Source organism: Scleropages formosus, chromosome 14 (assembly GCF_900964775.1).
Source record: "Scleropages formosus chromosome 14, fSclFor1.1, whole genome shotgun sequence".
In the NCBI taxonomy this organism is placed as follows: Eukaryota; Metazoa; Chordata; class Actinopteri; order Osteoglossiformes; family Osteoglossidae; genus Scleropages; species Scleropages formosus.
The window spans coordinates 26,293,962-26,313,967 of NC_041819.1; the positions used below are offsets into that span (position 1 = coordinate 26,293,962).

The window sequence follows — 20,006 nt, forward strand, 5'->3', positions numbered from 1 at the left end:
CACAGCAAAATCATATTCTTAATACTACACCTGTAAAAAGCAGAGGTGAAACCTTGGTGTCCCCAGCACGGACACTCCGAACCCCTACTGTATCTAGACCTTATTCGTGGGGACACTAAACTGATTGCGACAGGGTATTTCTGAGGGAGTTTTCCTGTCTTCATATGAATACCTGATGTACCAAACCAGAAGATGGTTTAAGTTCTTTGCCTGTTGTAACGACTCCTGTCTTTGAGGACGATGAGCGTTGCTGATTGTTGGCTCTTATGAATGACCTGCAGTGTATAGAATGTCTATTTCGGTTCTTGCTTCATTTGACTTTCTTTCTTCTTAGGTTGGTCAAGACCACTTCCAACGGAGTGTTTTTGTCCAGAAAGATGCTTAGAGGACATGACTCTGCCACCCCCTGCCCCAGTGGTTAATTAGCACCTGGGACTTGTTTTGTTGCTAACAATGACTCAAATGGCAAACTTGACTCCAAGTGGAAGCTGCATGAGGACGTCCTTCTGCTCGAGGACGACTCTACTGCCGTCCACGGGGCCGCTGAGCAGGGCGACTCACTCGCCCCACTGTAAGAGCTGGAACAGTTCCACCATTGTCTAGCAGTTGATATCCTTAATGAGCCGTACAGTTAACCTTCCTAAAACAGCGGTGGCCATTGCAGATGTAACCATACCCAGGATTTCAATAAACTCTACTGGGAATGGACACCTTTGTCTCATTCCTTCCACCCTATAAGCTAACATCTCCTCAACGGTGGTTCCCAACACGGCATTTCCTCAAAGCTGCTTGTGCCATGGGAAGCTTAACACTATCCTGACATTCGCAACAAATGATGAAAATCTCTCAGGCAGCCTGGTTCCTGAGAGCAGATCACTTCTCCACCTTCAGTGGTACTTACCGAGGTGGGGAAGTATACCTGAAGTTGAGAGGGTTTTCAGAGTTGCTCATGCTCTGATGGGGCATGAGCTTCCTTCTTCCTGCGAAGGAACCCCCATCTCTACTGTTCTATTCCTGTGGTCTTTCCTTTTGGTCAGTTTCATTGTTCCGTGTGCTGCGACTTGGGAAAAGGACCATGAGTAATACAAGCTTCTGTACTTTTTGCATCTCCACCAAAGTAGTGTTGCGCTCCATGCCCTGGGACCAGTTAGAAGCCCTCTGACAGCTGCAGATTCTGGTTATTTTAGCTTTAATGTTCCTGGACTCCAATTCCTTCAGCCTCGCGACCAACTTTGGAATTGCAAGTATTAAATGCGATCGGGCCCATCTTACCACCACTTCCACCATGTTTCTCTTTCACCTTTTGTTAGGGATGTGTAGTCTGATGTTCCTCGGCACTCTGTACTGGGCCCTCTGCTGTTTGATCTATACGTGTCCCTACTTACATATGAGCAATCGTTGGGGGGCATGGGGCACAGTGAGTAGCGGTGCTGTCTCACAGCACCCAGGTGGTGCAAGAGGATATGGGTTCAGTCCCTGCTTTGTATGGAGTACAGAGGTAGTTAACGCATTCCTCTTCTGTAGAATTGACTGCTTTAATGCTCCCCTCACTGTGGTGTTGAATCAATCCGCCTTAAACGAGCTCCACTAAGTCAAGAATTCAGATGCTGGAATCTGGAATTCCAATCTAAGTGATCAAATCTCACCTGTGATTGAATCCTGGTTTCCCGTAAGGATCCGAGTTGACTTGAACACCCCCATTCTTACCGATACATTTTCACGTGACTTGACACCTCTGTACTCGTCTTACACTCTATCAGTCTATTATACATCCCACTCTGGCCTGTTACTGGTCCCACAGGGCTCACCTGCGCACTATGGCAAGTAGAGCTTTCGACCGCTCTGCCCCCCAAACTGCTGAATTCCCTTTGCAAAAATATCGGGCTCTTCATCTCTAAACACCTTTAAATCCAGACTTAAGACTAGTGTACCGAGTCCGTGTGGAGTTTGCATGTTCTCCCCGTGATTTTCCACCCCACAGTCCAAAGACATGCAGATCAGGCAGACTGGTGAAGCTAAATTGCCCTTTGTGTGTGTGTGTGTGTGGATAGCTCTCATCCTGACCAGGGTTTACCCCCCCCCGCCTTGTGCTCAATTCTTCCGTGATCCTGCTCCTGACAAGTGGTTACTGAAATTGGATGGAGGAACTAATTTGTCGACGTCTCATTCTTCCGTTCCGTATGTTGTTTTACTATTAAGTACTTTGAAAAGCTGTTTTTGGTCTCCAATGTCAAATGAAATCTATTATTATGATTGTTGTTCATTTCAACTGAATCACTCAGCTGCAGACCACTGCACAATAAAATCATATTCCTAATATGGAGATAGCTGGTAGTGTAGCTGCTAGAGCTGCTGCCTTGGGACCCACAGGTTTGAATACCACCTCCAGCTGTAGTACCCTGGAACAATCTTCTCGCATTAAATAGCTCCGGTAAAATCACCCACCCGTATGAATGGTTAAATAACTTTGGACAAAAATCATTTGGCGAAAAGAACCTCACACGCACATCGTCTGAAACCGCTTGTCCCATATGGGGTCGCGGGGGGAGACGGAGCCTAACCCGGCAACGCATCGCGAAGGGCCGGAGGGGGAGGGGACACACCCAGGACGGGACGCCAGTCCGCCGCCGCAAGGCACCCCAAGCGGGACTCGAACCCCAGGCCCACCGGAAAGCAGGACCTGGTCCAACCCACTGCACCACCGCGCCCCCCTCAGAAAAGAATCAGTTAAATGAATTAATGGAAACATACTATCACTGTGTCATCTACAAACAGAAGTGATGAAACCCTGGTGTCCCCAGTCCGGACACCCTCCAAGCCCTCGCTGCACTATAGTTTTGGAGAGGCTCTAAAATTATAGTCATGGAACATTAAATAAATATTGATACGTTCATAAAAGTACGAAAGGAAATCCTCAGATTGTTAAATGTTCTGGAAACAACAGAAATCACCCCGAGCTCAGTGCGCGGACAATGTGATTATCATCACCAAAGCTATGAATACCGAGAAAATACTGAGAACAGAACAGAACATTCGCCACCAGTCCCGCACCTCGGAAGGATCTTTAGTCAACCAAGCTCATGAGTCAATTCACTAATCAATTCAAGGGTCTTTGCGTCCGTTAAGGTGAGTTTAACGACGCGGATTCCGATTGACGTCACCTGCTGCATCGTGGCCCTTCACGCTGACGCCACATCTCGGGAGTATATATTGGCCTGGAGTTTCCTTCTCTCTCTAGTGTGTGAGGTTCTGTTTTTGTGGTGGTTCTTGGTGGAACGGGAGCGATGGCAACCATGCATGTGGTTTTTGGCTTATGTATCTACCTGCTTGTTGTTGGAGGTAAAGATGCTGTGGTTTCTCTATGGCTGTTTTATGGGCTTGAAACTAGTGTGTGTTTATGAATGGTTTGTAGCTTAACATGTTGATTTCATGGCTTCCCCCCCCCCCCTTGTCTCCTCAGGCTATTCAAGATCTCTTCCAGGAGGACCTGTAGAGGACAGGCTGACTCCATCTCCTGTTACACTGGTTAACAACCCCTGGCATTTGTCTGTTTTACACACCAACTCCAATGGAAAACTCCACCCCAGACGGAAGCTACTCAAGGACAATGTTTTGTTTGAGGACAACTTTCTACTTGTTGAGGGTTTTACCACGGAGAACCTGCATGACCAAAGGAAAGGTGGTGGAACTTGTAATGCTACTGTGTTTTCAGTTCCCTGAACTGTCCAGTAGTTTTTCCTGGTGTCACTGTTCCTCTTTATTGCTTATTGATACATGAACTTTGTTAAAGCAGTGGCTGGTAGGGACTGCAGGAACACATTCAGACCTGGCTCTCTCATGGAGAATCTGATTTGTGGTTAAATAAAGGGACTGAGCACACTTGCTTTGTAGGGGTGTCCTAAATTTCTTGTACTAGGGTTCAAAGAAATGTGTCCCTTTAAAAAAAGAAATCTATAGTTGGGGGGGGGGGGGGGCTATAGTATTCTACTTAGGGTGTAGCAAAGGTCCTCTTGGTGGGAGGGAGCAGATCCATGGGGCTCTGGCTTTAACCATAGTGCTCCACTTGATACAGGGATTTAGAGGCAGCTGATGTACAGAGAAGGGGAGATGTAGTGTTGAGGGCTGTCCCTGTTTTTACCACCTGTTCCATACTCCCAATGCAAAAGCACTGCGACCTGCCTTGGCCTACAGTGTCTCTGCTACCTGACATGTAAGAGCTACAAGATGTGTGTAAAGGATAAGGGAAAGTCATTTAATACAACTTCTTCTTTGCTGCTGGCTGTAAAGGCAACTGGAAAAATAATTCAGCACTTCATTGATTATCGGTTCTGTCTCTGTGGTGGTGGTGGAACGACTCCCCCCCCCCCCCCCCCACTTAGAACTGCTGAATCCTTGTCCACATTTTAAAAGGGTCTCAACTCACCTTGCCCATCATCTCTTAAGTTCATGTAAGGTGTAAATGTTTATGCCCTATAACTGTAGGATCACCCATCTACTCCTGTAATGTAAATGCTTTGTGTGTCTCAAAAAAAAAAATAGTCGGACAGTGATCAGGACTCGTCGATATTCTGTTGAAGTTTCATGCAGTGATGAACACTGGTTCATGGAGGAAAGCAAACTGTACTTAATCACCCGTGCGAGTCTCTTTCTCTTAATGTAATGAACACAACAAGTTTTGTATTTTCTACGAGATGTTCGTCGCTTTAGAAAAAAAACCTCTCATAAATGAGGAATGTAAACGATTTGCTCAGTGCCTCGTCTCTTAACCACTGCACTTCTGAAGGACAGACGCGTGGCTTCCCCCGCCTCTTCTTTACCGCAGTATTTCATCGTGTCGCGTCGCGTTGCCGCCGGGGCCGCGAAGAGCAGCAGCGCCACCCCCCGCCTCTCCTCCGTCCCGCCCTCCGTCCCGCGGTGGCGCTGCCGTCCGTCGGCCGCTGGGGGCCGCTGTTTCCCGCCGCCGCTCTCGCGGGGACGCTCGTGGTGACGCGGGAGGAAACGTGCCGCGCGTGCGATGTGCGGCGCCGCGCAGCTCGCGCTGCCCAGTTCTCGTGTGACGGAGCAGGTAGGACGGAGGGGTGTGTTTTGTCCGGTGTGTGTTTCTCTTTCTCTTTCAGACACGTAACTAATAATATCAGCGTGTTGTGCTGCCGCTTCCAGCTTCCTTTCTGCGACAGAGACTGAGGAGATGATGACGTGCGGGAGGGGAGAGAGAGAGAGACGGGAGGGCGGGAGCGGGCCTGTGAGGCTGTGCTCTGTGAGGCTGTGCTCTGTCGTGTGTGTGTGTGTTTCGTGTGGAAACACTCTCTCTCACACACACGTGACGTACTCGCACAAAACACAACGCAAACCGTTGTTCCGACCGAGTAAAACAGCCTGGCGCTTACCTACCTAAAACACGTCACACTTAGACTTACACACGACACGGGACACACACGGACACGCAGAGTGAGTGAACAGGGATTCGATACACGTACACAGTAACACGTACTAGTTTGCAGTTACACTGTTAGTGTTACTGTGTATGTACACAGTAGTAGAAGCATGGTAAGAGGTGTAGTGTAGTCAGTGTTGGCATGGTAACACACAGTAAGGACAGCTGATGTATGATGTGTATACATGGTGGTAACACACGTGTGTGAAGTTGGGTCATTAGTGTGAAGGAGGTGAGGACGTGTGTGTGTGTGTCGGAGACGGTTGCCACTTTGACAGCTGCTCCTGTGCAGTTATGTCTCTCTTCCCTTCACTTCCCTCATCCTAAGACCTCTAAGCGACACACACACGAACGCAGAGAACCCCGCCTCTTCAGTGACCGCACTGTGTTTTACCACGTTATCTCGGGGTGCCCCGTGGTTGCCGAAGGATGCGTGTCTTCTGAAAGGACGTTCTGAGGACGCGCTCCGGACCGTTGCCTGCGTTACGTAGGTGGTGTCGACGTGCGCAGCGGACGCGTGCGTGAAGCGATCGGAGCAGGTTGCTCTCGACGTCCTGTGTCCTGACCCGTCTGTCCTGTGTGTTCGTTTCCAGGTGCGCGTGGCGCCCCGATGGCCCGCGGTTGACCTGCGGAGCGATGCGCCACCGCTGGCTGCTGATCGGAGTCTGCGGCTGGGTTCTCTTCTTCCTCATATTCGGCAGCAGGTTCTTCAGTCTGAGCCGCCGAGCTCTGGATGGTGAGTGTGGTGTGTGTGCGCGCGCGCACACGCCCCTCCTTTCTGTCGCAAACTATGCTTCTTTCCCTACTAGGGCAGCAGGTGGCACAGTGGTTAGAACCGTTGCCTTGCAGTGAAAAGACCTGGGTTTCGGTCTAACTTTGTGCCGTAGTGCTTTTGATCAAGGTGCTTACTCTGCATTGATATGGTAAAACTTGTCCAGCTGCGCATGGGGTAAATCAGGGTAAGTAGCTCTGTGTACGAACCTTGTGTCGTTAATCGCTTTGGAAAGAAGCATCTGAGAAACTAATAAATGATGAGGCAGTTTCGGACTTTTCCGACAGGGTTCACCTGCATTGGCGTTGGTGCTGCCACGCCTTTGTATTTTTCGTTGCAAAGTCAAACAGTAGACATTTAAAGCAAAATTATATTTCAGCGGAACTTTTAGACTTTTTAAAAAAAAAAAAAATCAAAAGTGGCTCCCTGACCAAAAGGTCACTGTCCTGGAGTCGAGGTCCCAAGCTGAAACCCCATCGAGAAGCTGTGGTGCAGATGATCTTTAGGGCAAACATCACGCCTCAGCAGTGCGATGAGCTGCTGCGTTTACATGTATTCATTTGTGAGACACTTTCCTCCAAAGTGACGAACATCTCGTAGAAAATACACTATGTTCATTACATTAGGAGAAAGAGACATAGTTGCAGACGTGTGATTCTAAAGTACAGTTACTTAGTTTCCTTCACCAGATGAACCAATGTTCATCACATGAGTAGCTGCATAGACCTTTATCAGAATATTGACGATTCCTGATCACCTTCCTAGTATTTTTTTTTTTTTTTTTTATATATACATATGAACATTTGTTACATTACAGGAGTAACTGCATAGAAAATTTGTCCGGGTACGATCTTAAAGTTATAGGGCGTGAAATTTACGCCTTATATGAATTTAAGAGATCTGGGTGAAGAGATTTGGAAGAAGGTAGACACCTACAGAGACGCAGCTCCATCATCTGCAAACCAGCTACGTTTGAAACCTCTTGCAAGGCACCGTAACTGTAATGTGTTTGGGAGCATGTTTGCTTTCCGTATGTAGATTACTATCCTCTTACCATGTTGTGGTATTTCAGTTTGTGTTGGAATAGTTTTGTTTTGACGCTCCCTTCATTTTTGCCACAAGATGAACCCCCTGACTCGTGCTTGTTGTGCTCAGGTGGAGAGCTTGAAGTGAAATGCCCAGAGAGGATCGTGGTGAGATGAGTAGGAGGGCTTGAGACTGGGCTCTCGGGCAGTGTTCTGTCTCAAGACATATGTTGGAGGTCCCGTAACTGGACATGGGGGTTCGGGAGGCATGGCAACTAGGTGCTGGTGTTGGTGGCACTGCGAATGGAGGCAGGTCTTGTTTCAGAAGTACGACAGCCAGGCTCTTCCAGAGATTTAGACTCGTCTTCCCTTCCAAAAACCGTTCGCGTTTGTCCTTCAGCGGTTAACAGGGCGCCGCATTGTCCTCGGTGGGGGTGTTCTGATTTATCTTATGCACCTGAGCCCCTGTAGCTGGCTGTATCCAAGATACGTGCTGTGCTGCCATTCCCTGAAAGATTGAGCCCATGCCTGCCCGTCCATCCCCCCCCACCCGCCATAATCTACAATCCTTCCCCGACTGTTTCAGTCTACGTGGGCAAGCCTGAGACACAGAGCTGGACACCGTCCACCACGAAGGATGTCAAGTCCCACACAGCTCTGGAGTGGGGGAAAAGGACGCCTGCTCCAGGTAACCAGGTAGGACAGCCTCAGTCTCTCCCCAGGGCACTCGCTGAGCTCAGCAGTAGACTGTCTGGAGGCAGGGTGGCTGGCTGATGTTTAACGAACTGGTGTCAGACCTGCCAGCTCATTTCTAAAAAACATAACACCAAAAATAAGGCCTTCGTCGAAAGAGCACAGCTGGGTGCTGCATGAAACTGCAGATGTTTTTCGGTTCTGCACTGTCCTCAAAAATACACGCTGATCCCACCCACAGCTGTCCAATGTGGGTGTCTCTGTGACCCCGTGTGTTCCCTCTCCCCCAGCCCTCCGGAGGACCGTCCCCAGCAGACCCCAGCGAATGGCAATCAGTGGTGATGCAGCGCTTGGAGCTTCTGCGGAGCTTCTGCTCCAACTCGTCGCTCAGGAACCTCACGCACACCCCGCTCAGCAAGTTCATCCTCGACCGTATCTTCGTGTGCGACAAGCACAAGATCCTCTTCTGCCAGACGCCCAAAGTGGGCAACACGCAGTGGAAGAAGGTCCTCATTGTCCTCAATGGTGAGGGGTCAGGTTGTGTGTGTGGGATTCTCAGACCTGCAGTCTCGTTCACTCAACATCTGAGCGATGACACGTATAGCCATTTGAAACGTTGCTTCGCTTGGGGTAGCAGGTGGTGTGGTGGTTACAGCTCCCCCCTTTAGACTTGGAGATCCTAGGGTTGAATTCTGTCTCCTGCCTATCAAGGCACTAACCCTGAACTGATAAGGAAAAAAAAATCCACCTGTTTAAATGTAAATGAGTAAATAGGCTAACTTACAGTAAGTCGCTTTGCAGAAAAATGTTGGCTGAATGAGTAAATGTGTAAAACGAGGAGGTCCTGTATCTCAGTCCTGGATGTAGGGTTAGGATTTCCTTCTGAGGTCGATCCTTGCCAGTGTGTCACACTGTACCCTGTTGCCCCCCGAAGTGATTAGTTGTGAATCTTGTGCTGTTGCTCTGCTGCTTCTGCCTCTGCCTCGCTGGCGTGTGACGATCTTGTTTCTCACACTAGGATTGTTGTTGCCTTTCCTTTGCGCCTTTCAGGGGCGTTTCCTACTGTGAAGGAGATCCCGGAGAATGTGGTCCATGACCACGAGAAGAACGGCTTGCCTCGGCTTTCTTCCTTCAGCGCCAGTGAAAGAACTCACAGGTTTGTGTTTGACCTCTTTCACATTGCAGGAATTTACGCCGAGAGTGAAACGGAAATTATGAGACTTGAATCGAGGGGAAGTGGCAGATCAGAAATTTGGAACAAGGTTGCTAATTACAATTTAGGTTCTGTGGTTCCATAATATTCCTCAAACTGTCAAATGGGCTTAAGTGGAGATGATGGTTAATCAGATTAAACGATTTAAACGTTTGTGTTCGATTCACCTGCACAAGGTGAAACCCGTAGAGACAGTATACCTGAATTGTCCTGTAGAGCTTTTCCTCTGGTCACCCAAACCCTTTGGCCCTCGTACCAGAAACAGCAGCTATCCAGCACTTGCTGAAGGGTGAAGGAGGACAGTTGGAGAAGTTTCACTGACCCAGAGGTGATGGACTGGTAGGGTTCAGTTGGGTCCTGCTGTTGTAGAGAGAAGGCCCAGTCCCATTCTCTTAATGGTGCCATTCTTACTACATACCCAATGAAAAACGATTTTAAAATGAGTAATTATTTAAAAATAAATATCATGTACTTTTGGAACTAAGGTGAGGTTCCTGTGTGCCTTCTGGCACATTTAGGTCCCCACCCAGGTCACATTTCATCTTGAGTTCCAGAGTTGGTTGGGAGAGGATTGTTATTCCGTTCATCACAGGGAACGCAGGAATTCCGTTTCTGTTAGGGAAGTAGGTGGCGTTAGGGTTAGAACCCTCACCATACGCCAAATGGGCTGGGTTTCAATTCCCGGTCCTGCTGGTAGCATAGCTGTTAGAGCTTCTGTCTTTGGACCCAAAGGTAATAGGTTCGATCCCCACCTCTGGCTGTAGTACCTCTGAGCAAGGTACTTGGCCTAAATTGTTCCGGTAAACATTACCCAGATGTATAAATGGGTAAATAATTGTAGGTAGAGTAACATGGTAAGTCGCTTTAGGGAAAAAGCGTCAGTCAAGTAAATGTAAGCGCTACTTTATTTGGGCTTTTATTCCATGATGAGCAATAAAGGGGAACATTCTCAAAGATCTCGTTTTGCTCCTGAACCTTCGTTCAGATTTCAGCCGACTTTGTCTCGCCACCAAGGGACCTGCAGGCATATCTTTGTCCAAAGGACAGTTTGACCTCCACTCTCGCGTCTCCTCCTCCATCTTTTGCAAAGGAACCACGAGGTTCACTTTTGCACTTCAAACTCCGCTTCTTAGACGAAAATCACAGAGAGTCGTCTCTGGTCAACAGTCTCTGATGCTGTGGAAATAAAAGACCCCTTTTATAGTTTTTGACCAAATAACTGACATTGTTCTCAAGGTTACATAGCAGGGTCAGTCAGTGTGTGTGCGTGAGCGAGCCATTGAAAGAGACCACTTTTGTGTGTGTGTGTGGGGCAGTGTGTGGGACAGAGGTCTCCGCCTTTGACACAGGCTCTTTTGTTTGGTCAATACATTTTTAAAAAAAAAAAAAAAAACTTATAGAGAAGTAGTATGTTTGCTTCTCTCTGAGCCACACTGCCACCTAGAGACCTAGTTTGGAGTATCAGTAGCGTTCTGGCTCCTGCCTCCCTTTTCCCATAATCTTCTACTGATCTCGCAAGGTGAGCTTCCTTGATGGGCCCCATGCTGCCTTCCACACACACATACGCCCGCAAACACACACGCGGTCCTGCTGGTGCGACACTGCTCCCAGGTAATGCTGCTTCCCCCCTCCCTCCAGGCTGAGCACGTACTTTAAGTTCTTCATCGTGCGAGACCCCTTCGAGCGGCTTATCTCCGCCTTCAAGGACAAGTTCCTGCAGAACCCGCGCTTCGAACCCTGGTACAAGCACGACATCGCACCCGCCATCATCCGCAAGTACCGTAAGGGCCGCAGCAGCGATGGCGCCCCTGGCCTGCGCTTCGAGGACTTTGTCCGCTACCTGGGTGACCCGGCGCATCAGCGCCTGGACCGCCAGTTTGGCGACCACATCATCCACTGGGTGACATACGTGGAGCTGTGTGCACCCTGCGACATCGACTACGACGTGGTCGGACACCACGAGACCCTGGAGCACGACGCCCCTTATGTGCTGCGGGCAGCCGGCATCGACCGCCTGGTGTCCTATCCCGCCATTCCGCCTGGCATCACCCACTACAACCGCACCAAGGTGGAGCGCTACTTCTTGGGGATCAGCAAGCGGGACGTGCGGCGCCTTTATGCACGCTTCCTGGGGGACTTCATACTCTTTGGCTATGAGCGGCCGGGCTTCCTGCTCGACTAATTGCTCGGCACCATCAACTGGAGTAAGGCCTGCTCGCTCGCAGCGTCTTGGCGGGCTGCTGAATTCGTGCGCAGCGTACCACGTCAGTGCAGCTCTCGCGTCACACCGATAGCCTTCATCGGTTTGGTCATCGCTAACGTGTGGCCTTCGGGGGACGACTGCAGCTGGCCAACCAACACAGGAAGCACAAAGCGGTTCACACGTCACCTCCACCTGCTGGGTCTGCAAAATTTCTTTTTTTTCCCCCTCCCTCCCCTTTTCACTTTAAACTACATTTTTGTCACAGATTAGCTGCTGGGATGCCATGTGAGGCACAAAGTGCTTAACCTTATTTAACTCGGTACGGTAAAAGCGACTATATTAATAAAAATGGTAAAGATGACTTTAACAATAGTGTAGAGGCTCGCTGTGCTCCTGCTCTTCCTGTGACAGGAGCTGTGTGCTGTAAACATTAACTCTGCCACATTAGGGGTCTGTGAGGCTCCTTTCTTTTCCAGCTGGGATCTTGCTTATGATCCTCTTGTTGTTGTTGTTGTTGTTGTTGTTGTTGTTGTTGTTGTTTCTTCACTGCTTAGCCAGCGAAGCCCAGGTTGTCATTTCTGTAGTTGGACTAACTTTGGCTTCCCTCCCGGTGGCGACATGTGAAACACTGGAGGAGCTGTGTGCGCTGGGGCCTGCAACTGGACTGCGGGGCCGGCTGCCCCGGTGTGACCACGGAGTTCTGCAGGCATGCTGCTCCAAGCCAAGCCACTCCACACCCAGCAGATCCTTTGCTCAGGGGGCCTGTCTGGAGAGAGAGAGTGAGGGAGGGAGGGGGGCTCGGCTATTCTCTGTCTTAATGCTAAAAATGGAACTCATGAAGGACCTTGCACGAGCAAAGATTAAATAAAGTTTAAATGAGTTTAAATTTGCAGATGGTGGAACCTGTTGTATTGGAGTCATGTGCTGCCAGTATTCGTGTTCCGGCGCTTTTCCACACAAGGGCGCGTCCTTTCAGCACCCAGTGTCTTCAGCGAGGAAACGCTCCATTGTTACCTAGTGTAGCGCCCTCATTGGTGCTCCCAGGGAGGTGTGTGTGTGTGTGTGTGTGTGTGTGTGTGTGTGTGTGTGTGTGTGTGTGACAGAGAGAAAGAGATTGGACAATGACTAAAAATGCACTCTACAACATGGTACTGAAAAATGGGTGCTGTCACCAGATCTCCCTCCCCACAGCTCTTTGACAAGCATCTTTTGGTGTCAGTGCACAGTGCAATGTTACAGCGGTGTCGCCGTCATTTGATTTATTCACAGGATTAATGAGGCCTGTCCTAAGACTTTATCGCCACGGCAACACGTAAACAGATCTGAATGCGACTCCAGCCTCTCCCTCCTCCTCTGTGTTAAAGACCAGGCAGGAACTGGTGTCGCAGGGGTTGTTGTGGAACTTGAAGTAATTCCCACTGCTGCGAGACGCAAGGCGACTGACAGGTTTAGGGCTCAAGCCTCTTTGGTCACAGTGCTGTAATTCACCCACGGCTGTTTATGAAATCTGCGTTTCCCCTTAATCCAGCAGTGTGACGTCCGCGAGACGCGCCGTTGTCCCCTTTTTCGACAAACTCCGCCGTTACTAAGACAGCAGTGTGTGAAAGTGATCTCATTTGGGCGAAGCAGGGTGTGGCCCACATGCACGTCACCAATGCCTCCTAGGACTGGGAATGACTCCTTGGTAGGGGCTACTGGAGCGTGTGTGTGTGTGTGTGTGTGTGTGTGTGTGTGTGTGTGTGTGTGTGTACGTATGCATGTATGCACGCACACACATGTGTGTGTCTGTGATTAACATGACGAACAAGCTGCTATGCTCCTCATCCATATCCTTTACTCCAGCCATTTATTCCATCCAAGGTGGACACAGTGATTTGAAAAATTCCTGTCTTCCCTTTTTTCCAGTTTCTCTTCATGTTGTACAGGTTTTAACGGTACATTCAATCAAACTGTGATTCTGTGCTGGGGTTTTGAACCTTTTGTATCCTCTTCACACAGGTCTGGTAGTTCTGAACCTCCAGGATGCTTCAGATGCTTTCTGTTTTCTCTTAGGTTCTAGACCCAATCTTTGGTCAGTGGGGTAGTAAAAGTTGGTTGTTTTTGGCTTGGATGAGGTCTTGAATGCAGAAACATGCAGTCTTATACTTTTAATAATTTTATACCTCAGTTCTGGTTTTGTATGAGAGTTATACTGTAACATGGCATCCTTTCAACATCTTTGCTGAGCAGTTTTATAAACTCCTAAATGGTGAAATATAGTAAAATTACCCATTACTCCCTTATGTCAAAAGAACGCTTAAGAAGTCACTCGGAACTCACCAGAATACAGATGCTGTTCTGTCCTCTATAAAAAGTGGCTTGGATGGTAATTATTTTTTGTACTTTTTTAGGAGATTTGGCTGAAATTGACTGTACTTGGATGTGCGAGAGCAAGGCCAGTTCATTGTGATGAAAGTTGCTGAAGAAACGTGCTGGACAAGATGTATAGTGACCTCTTGCGGTGATTGTTGGCTGTTTCCCATCACAGACAAGTTGGGCCAGCATCATCTTAACCACAAATGCAAGAGTTCTCATACTGGCACAGCCAATGCATTGATGACATTCTTCTAAAGGCACAAGGCAGGGTGCTGGAAAAGGAAGGGAAATTTAGTAATAACCTTCTGTGGGGTCTTTGAGATTGGAGCTCATTCTGTTGTTAATGCTAACCCTTATGTTAACAGGGCATTGGATCCAGTCCATATATATTATATATATCACTGAATGTCTGTTATTCTGCCAGTTATTCTATTCTGAGTTCTCATTACGCATTAAACCTGCATCACCATTACAATGGCAGATGTGTAAGAAGAGGGAGTGTCAGACAAAGGCAGCCCACCATTCCTACCTGACCTCAATGTTTACATCATATCTGTAGCAAACGCCTTAAAGCACAGCGGCAACCTGCGGGAAAATAGCAGTTGGTAATGCTTAAAATGAATGATAAAGATACAGGTGAGTCACTAACTTCTTGCATCTGAGAGATGTGCACAGGACCGAGTAGAGAGCCCTGGATCACCCCTCGGGAAAAGACGGGTGGGAACTGGCCGTGTGCACAAATATGTTTATCTCTCCGATTGGCAAGTAGGATCCAACAATTGACCATTAGTGTCAGATTTAGGGTCAGCACAGAGAAGTGAGATGTTCAGAAAGTTACCAGTTTGAGGTCTTGGAGGCCTGTTGCTGTCCTATCTTTCCTCCTGTGAAGTTTGGGTACAGATGTGTTGTGATGATTTCATGTAAAGGGAATTCATGTATTTTCTACTGACTACTCCTTTTTAGAGCTGTCTGTGGTCATCTCTGCTGGTTCACTGGAGTCACAATTAAGGATGTGGACCTCCTGGACTGGTGGCAGCAATTGTCAGGGCATGTGATACGACATCCACTCTGCAACGGAAAACCAACAGACTGATACTCTGCTATTAGAGCAACTTTATTCTTCATGTAGAAACAAAATATGAACAAATGACAGTGGGAATCTGTCCTGTCTGAACCCCCTGGTACATCTTACTTGAAAATTTTAATCGACACATAGATACAAATTTCAGTATTTAAGGAAAATTAAGTAGTCGTTTCATTCAGTCTAATTTTTATCCTGAATTAAGACTAAACAGTAACTGATACCTCTCATAAATACATGTAATAACCTTTCTGTCACTGAGCTATACCTACACCTACATAATGTGTATTTCTGTATCCTAATAATGGGGGATAATTTATATATCAGATGAGAGAGGAAAATAAAAGGTTGTCTTAGCAACAAGTCAATGCTGGAGTCACTTTCCACGTGTGCCTATGTGACTGAAAAGGGTTTCATGCGGTCTGAGCGCTAGTGTGTGTGCAGCACTGTGAAAGGTACCTTTAAGAAGGTGTAATGTTGGCCAGTTCAATCAGTGACAATCAGTCCTGCATCCTCTCCTTTAACAATGCAACGGGGGGCAGCGGGAGATGGGCGGCTGTTCTGCTTTATCTCTCCACTGACCCCGGGTCGCTTTTTTTCCACCGAGTGAGACGTTCCCCCCCACGTTTCCTCCCAACACGTTGCACCGGGTGGTGGGAGGGACATAGGAGGAGCTGACACCTTATCTCACAAATGGTGTAACAGGACCAAAAATGATGGCAAGTCCATGTGCAAGAAAGGGAACTGGAAACCAGGGGGAAACGCACACGGGGTGGATTTACTCATTTGGACTAGTAAGGTCATGGTTACTGTCAGAAATTAACCACGAATGAGCAGAACATTCTCTTGGCCTCATCGTCAGTAGAACTTCTAGGAGTATTACTTTTATAAAATTCTAGACAATACATACAAAGTATAGCTGATTTTATTAACGCACCTTATGCTTTCACTGTCTCTGTCTGAAAATTCTCCGGAACAGTCCCTCGTTCAGGGAATTTGCAACCTTCTACGCCTCTAATAAATTCCTGTTTATAAACAAATATACTTGAAAATTGACACGGCTATCTCATAACGCCAGAGTTTCACATTTTGATTCAAGAGGCACATCTTTGAGTCTCTTGGTCCCACATTTCAACAACCGCTATCGGACCTGCTGGTCTGTTTAAAGCACAATAATGGACACCGAGACAGCAAACTTGTTTGCAAGGGTTTTGGGAAGTGTCTGTGTGGGAAATCAAGGTCTAATCTTCGCCACATGCAATACTGCTGTAAGAAGTGGGATACCAGCCTACGGGTGGGATCTAAACCACTGGGAAATTTTGCAGAATGCACCTTTACTCATGGTAACTGGTGTTAATCTGATGCAAGACTAATGTGGTGGCTCTGAATGGGAGGGTGTAGAGTAGTGATCCTAGAAGACAGACTAAGAGGCCTTAGCCTGTTGGTGATGTGACCAGGATTGCTGTCTTTGACATGAAAGACCAGGTTAATTCTCACCATAGCCGGTTCCCAGCACAGTCAACATCTGGGATTTGCATCACTTATTCCAATTTATCTGAGAATGATAATAATTTGCCATGGAAATAACAGAAGTATCTACCTCGAATTCCAGCAAATCCTGCGGAATCTGGTTTGCAGCGACTATAACACACTCTTAATGAGTTCAGCTTACACTGGCAGACCCAATTAGAGTAATCCTTTAGGTCCTCCTTGGCTGGTTGGCACACAGTGGTGTGAGCGGAGAATCCACCCTCCCCCTCTATTGCGGGGGTTGTGGACCAGGCGTCCTGCCATCTGGGAATCGCCGATCCAGCCACCAGAGCTGCGACTCACGTGCGGCCCTTGTCGCGAGCTCCTCGGATGCTGCCAGGCGCCAACGTGTGCCGATCCACAGAGGTCACGTGTGCGCCATCCCATCGCCTCGCTCCAGCTCCGCTTCCGCTCGCCATCTAGACGCAGTCCCTGCATCCGTTGCTCGGAGGTGTGCGTAAATGAAGATGAGAGATGAAAAAATCCTGCAGGACTGACGCCCTGTGAAAACACAGCCTTCCTTCCAGTTCCCCTCCTTGAGGAAAACTGACCTGAGAGCATCACCTTCATGGGTTTTGATATCCTCGTACATATCGGTTGTCTCTTAAAATCCTTACTTGCGCTGAACTGTTTATATTTATTTGCCTGTCATGTTTTGGAAATACTGTCGTGAATGTCACTGAAGTCGTGGAATAGAGCTGTTGCCTTCTCACATATTATGAACAGAATTAATTTCCTCCAGGTATGCAAAATGCAGGAAATGTTTCAGTAAAATGTAGTTTTGCAGTTTTAGCACAGAAACATCACAATTTTAGCGTATGAATGAATGAATGAAGGAAGGAAGGAAGGAAGGAAAATGCCACTTTTACAGGAAACATGGACATTGTTGATCTGTAAAATGGCCTTTTCACTTCACAGATCCCTTTGAAAAATGGTGAAAAATGTGTACCGCAGTAAACTTACAATAGGCATGCTTGAATGAATGTATCAACGAATGAATGAATGAATGAATGAATGAATGATTGTATTTGTCTCCCGAGGTCTCCGTTCTCTGGGGTTCATCGGGAAATGCAAACATGCATCCTAGTCTCTCTCCCCCCTGTGAGCTGGAGCCTGGAGACCCCCCATCGAGGGGGGAGGAGTCACAAGGTACTGCAGGCGGTCCTGTTGCCCACACGACTGAGGGAGGGCGGTCGGTGCGGTCTGGGGGTGCCGTACCTCTGACACGTGCACCATTCCGGCCTTTTCCACACGCCACGTGTAGACGCCTCTTCCTGATGGGGCCTTTTCGCTGGACGCCCACCTCCACCACCTGATTCCCTGATTTAGCAAACTGCCCCCAAACAGCCCCTACGATCTGAGCAACGTACGTGAATCTTCTATTTACGCAGTCCCTGCAGAGCTAGTCTTTGGAAGTGTGTTTTCTATTCTCTATTTTCTCCCAGGTAGTTTTACCACTCGAATTGATTAATGAAAGCACCGAAAGTACAACACTCGACCACAGCTTCCAAACGTACACTTTACCTTGCTGAAAATTTCCGTGTTTCATGGTATTTAGTGACATCAGCTGGAAGTTCAGCCTGTTTAACATCTGGCCTCTTCATGATTCTAATTTCTCCCTGAGTGAGCACTGATGATTCAGGCATTTCTGTGTCTGGGGGTCTGGGGGTGTGGTGGCACTGCAGGTTTGGCTGAGTCCCGCTCTCCGGTGGGTCTGGGGTTCGAGTCCTGCTTGGGGTGCCTTGTGATGGACTGGCGTCCTGTCCTGGTTGTGTCCTCTCCCCCTCCAGCCTTGCGCCTTGTGCTACCGGGCTAGGCTCCAGTTTGCCGCGACCCTGCTCGGGACAAGCGGCCTCAGCGCGTGCGTGTGTGCGCACGTGTGCGTTGCTGCACTAGTCACAGGGACCCGTGTGTGAAACCGTATAAACCGGCACTCAGCTTCCCATGGCAGGGGAAGTGCCTGTAACGAAACTCTAATCACAACATTTCATTTTCGGAAAGCAAAAAATAAAAAGTATAATTCCATAAAATGTAAAAAATAATGTTTTTGTAAATTTTCCTTGTGTGTTTCGCTATGTCAAAGTCCCTGTATTGAGGACTGACGCGTTCAAAGATGGGCAAGAGGGAACAAGGACTTTTACTGCAACTCCAAGTACTTTATTCAGCTTTTGGAAGTCAATCATTTGGAAACTTGACACCAGGATTTTAACCTCAGTGAAGTTCATGACTTTGCGAGGTAGTTTAGTGATTTTCGGTACTTGGACAAATGAGCATTTGCTGTGGAAAAGGTATAAAATGGTTGAAAATGCGATGAATTCAGGTGCTCGCCTGCATCAACGCCGCTGCGATAGAGGAGCAGGGGTTTCAAAGGGTGAACTTGGCCTTTAAGCACCACATTCAAATCCCCTCCTTGTACAGAACCCTAACCTCACGGTCACAAGACCCATCGGGTTCTGTGCTGCAGCTTGTCGAAAGTGGGTCAGGTCTTCGGAGCAGAGCATTCCTCAAAGCCGAACATTAGCAGCAAGTCATGGTGGAGCGAAACACGGTATTTCAAATCTCCAAAAAAAAGGTACGTACCAAGCAACTAAAAACACAAATAATTTCCAAATATAATAAGGAGAAGAAATGTAAAAAATGCACACGGGACCCTTGACTTGAATGAACAGAGCGACATGCCCTGATATACACATACTGTCTAAAACTGCCAGTTCCAAGCGGGGTTGCGGCAAACCGGAGCCTAATCCAGCAACACGGGGCGTAAGGCTCAGGGGGAGGGGACACACCCAGGACGGGATGCCAGTCCATCGCAAGGCATTCCAAGCCGGACTCGAACCCCAGACCCACCAGAGAGCAGGACCCGGCCAAACCCACCGTGCCACCGCGCCCCGTTACCCTGATTTACCCACATGCAAATTTGAATAAATTAACATGAAGTGTCTGCAAAGGAAATAAATGTATTTGTTTTTTATGTTTCTGTTGCAGTCCTACCTTTCACAACTTAGAGCACCGATTAGTCCCTCTCTTGTTCTTCCTTGACTCGGAAACTCCGAATCGCAAGTCCGGTTCTCCCTGCTGCCGATTCCCTGGAGATGGTCATACCTGCATGCATGTAGCACAGAGACACGCCAACGGGGGCCCCTCTCGCACCGCGCCTTATTGTGCTTGGGGAATCCAGTGGATTATCCCAACCGTGAGTCTCAGGTTATTGCTGGATTATTCTGAGGATTATGTGTATCTCAGACATGGGTTCTGCAGCCCACGCTGCACACACCAGTTCAAGTTGCTGTCGGGGTGCCCAGCTGGGCTTACTGTACGTTGATATTTACCCTCTCAGCCGACAGTTTTCTCTAAATCGACCTACAGCGTTAAGGTTTTTTACATTTACACATCTGGGTAACTTTACTGGAGCAATTTAGGCTAGGTCCCTTGCTCAAGGGGACCTCGGCAGGAGGTGGGATTCACCCCGCGACCTTTGGGTCCGAAGGCAGCGGCTCTAACCGCTACGCTAGCGGCTGTCCTCCTTCCCTCCTCTTCGAGATGCGTGAGCCCGCAGTGCCGATGTCTCGGCCCATACGTGTGTATCGGCTCTCCCTCGTAATAACGCTTACATAAGCTGGCGCTAAAATTAGCAAAGCTTGTTATTGGTGACCCACTGAGCGGAGAATTAAATAATAAACAGGATAGTGTGGGTAGTCGG

General features: G+C 48.2%; 1 protein-coding gene across 1 annotated transcript; it reads left to right on the forward strand.

Annotated features, from left to right (window-relative positions):
* Positions 1-4,988: 4,988 nt before the first annotated feature.
* chst10 (carbohydrate sulfotransferase 10) lies at positions 4,989-12,190 on the forward strand. The gene is made up of 6 exons (XM_029257737.1): positions 4,989-5,065; positions 6,028-6,170; positions 7,818-7,927; positions 8,215-8,449; positions 8,975-9,080; positions 10,776-12,190. Exons 2-6 carry the CDS (start codon positions 6,071-6,073, stop codon positions 11,317-11,319), a joined length of 1,095 nt encoding a protein of 364 aa, XP_029113570.1. The 5' UTR covers positions 4,989-5,065; positions 6,028-6,070; the 3' UTR covers positions 11,320-12,190.
* The last annotated feature ends 7,816 nt before the right edge of the window (positions 12,191-20,006 follow it).

Excerpts from the sequence above, each read along its gene's own strand:
- chst10 (XM_029257737.1), top strand. The coding sequence starts at position 6,071 with ATGCGCCACCGCTGGCTGCTGATCGGAGTCTGCGGCTGGGTTCTCTTC. Across the intron at positions 6,171-7,817 it reads GAGCCGCCGAGCTCTGGATG|TCTACGTGGGCAAGCCTGAG; the intron begins GTGAGTGTGGTG and ends CGACTGTTTCAG. Across the intron at positions 9,081-10,775 it reads GCCAGTGAAAGAACTCACAG|GCTGAGCACGTACTTTAAGT; the intron begins GTTTGTGTTTGA and ends CCCTCCCTCCAG.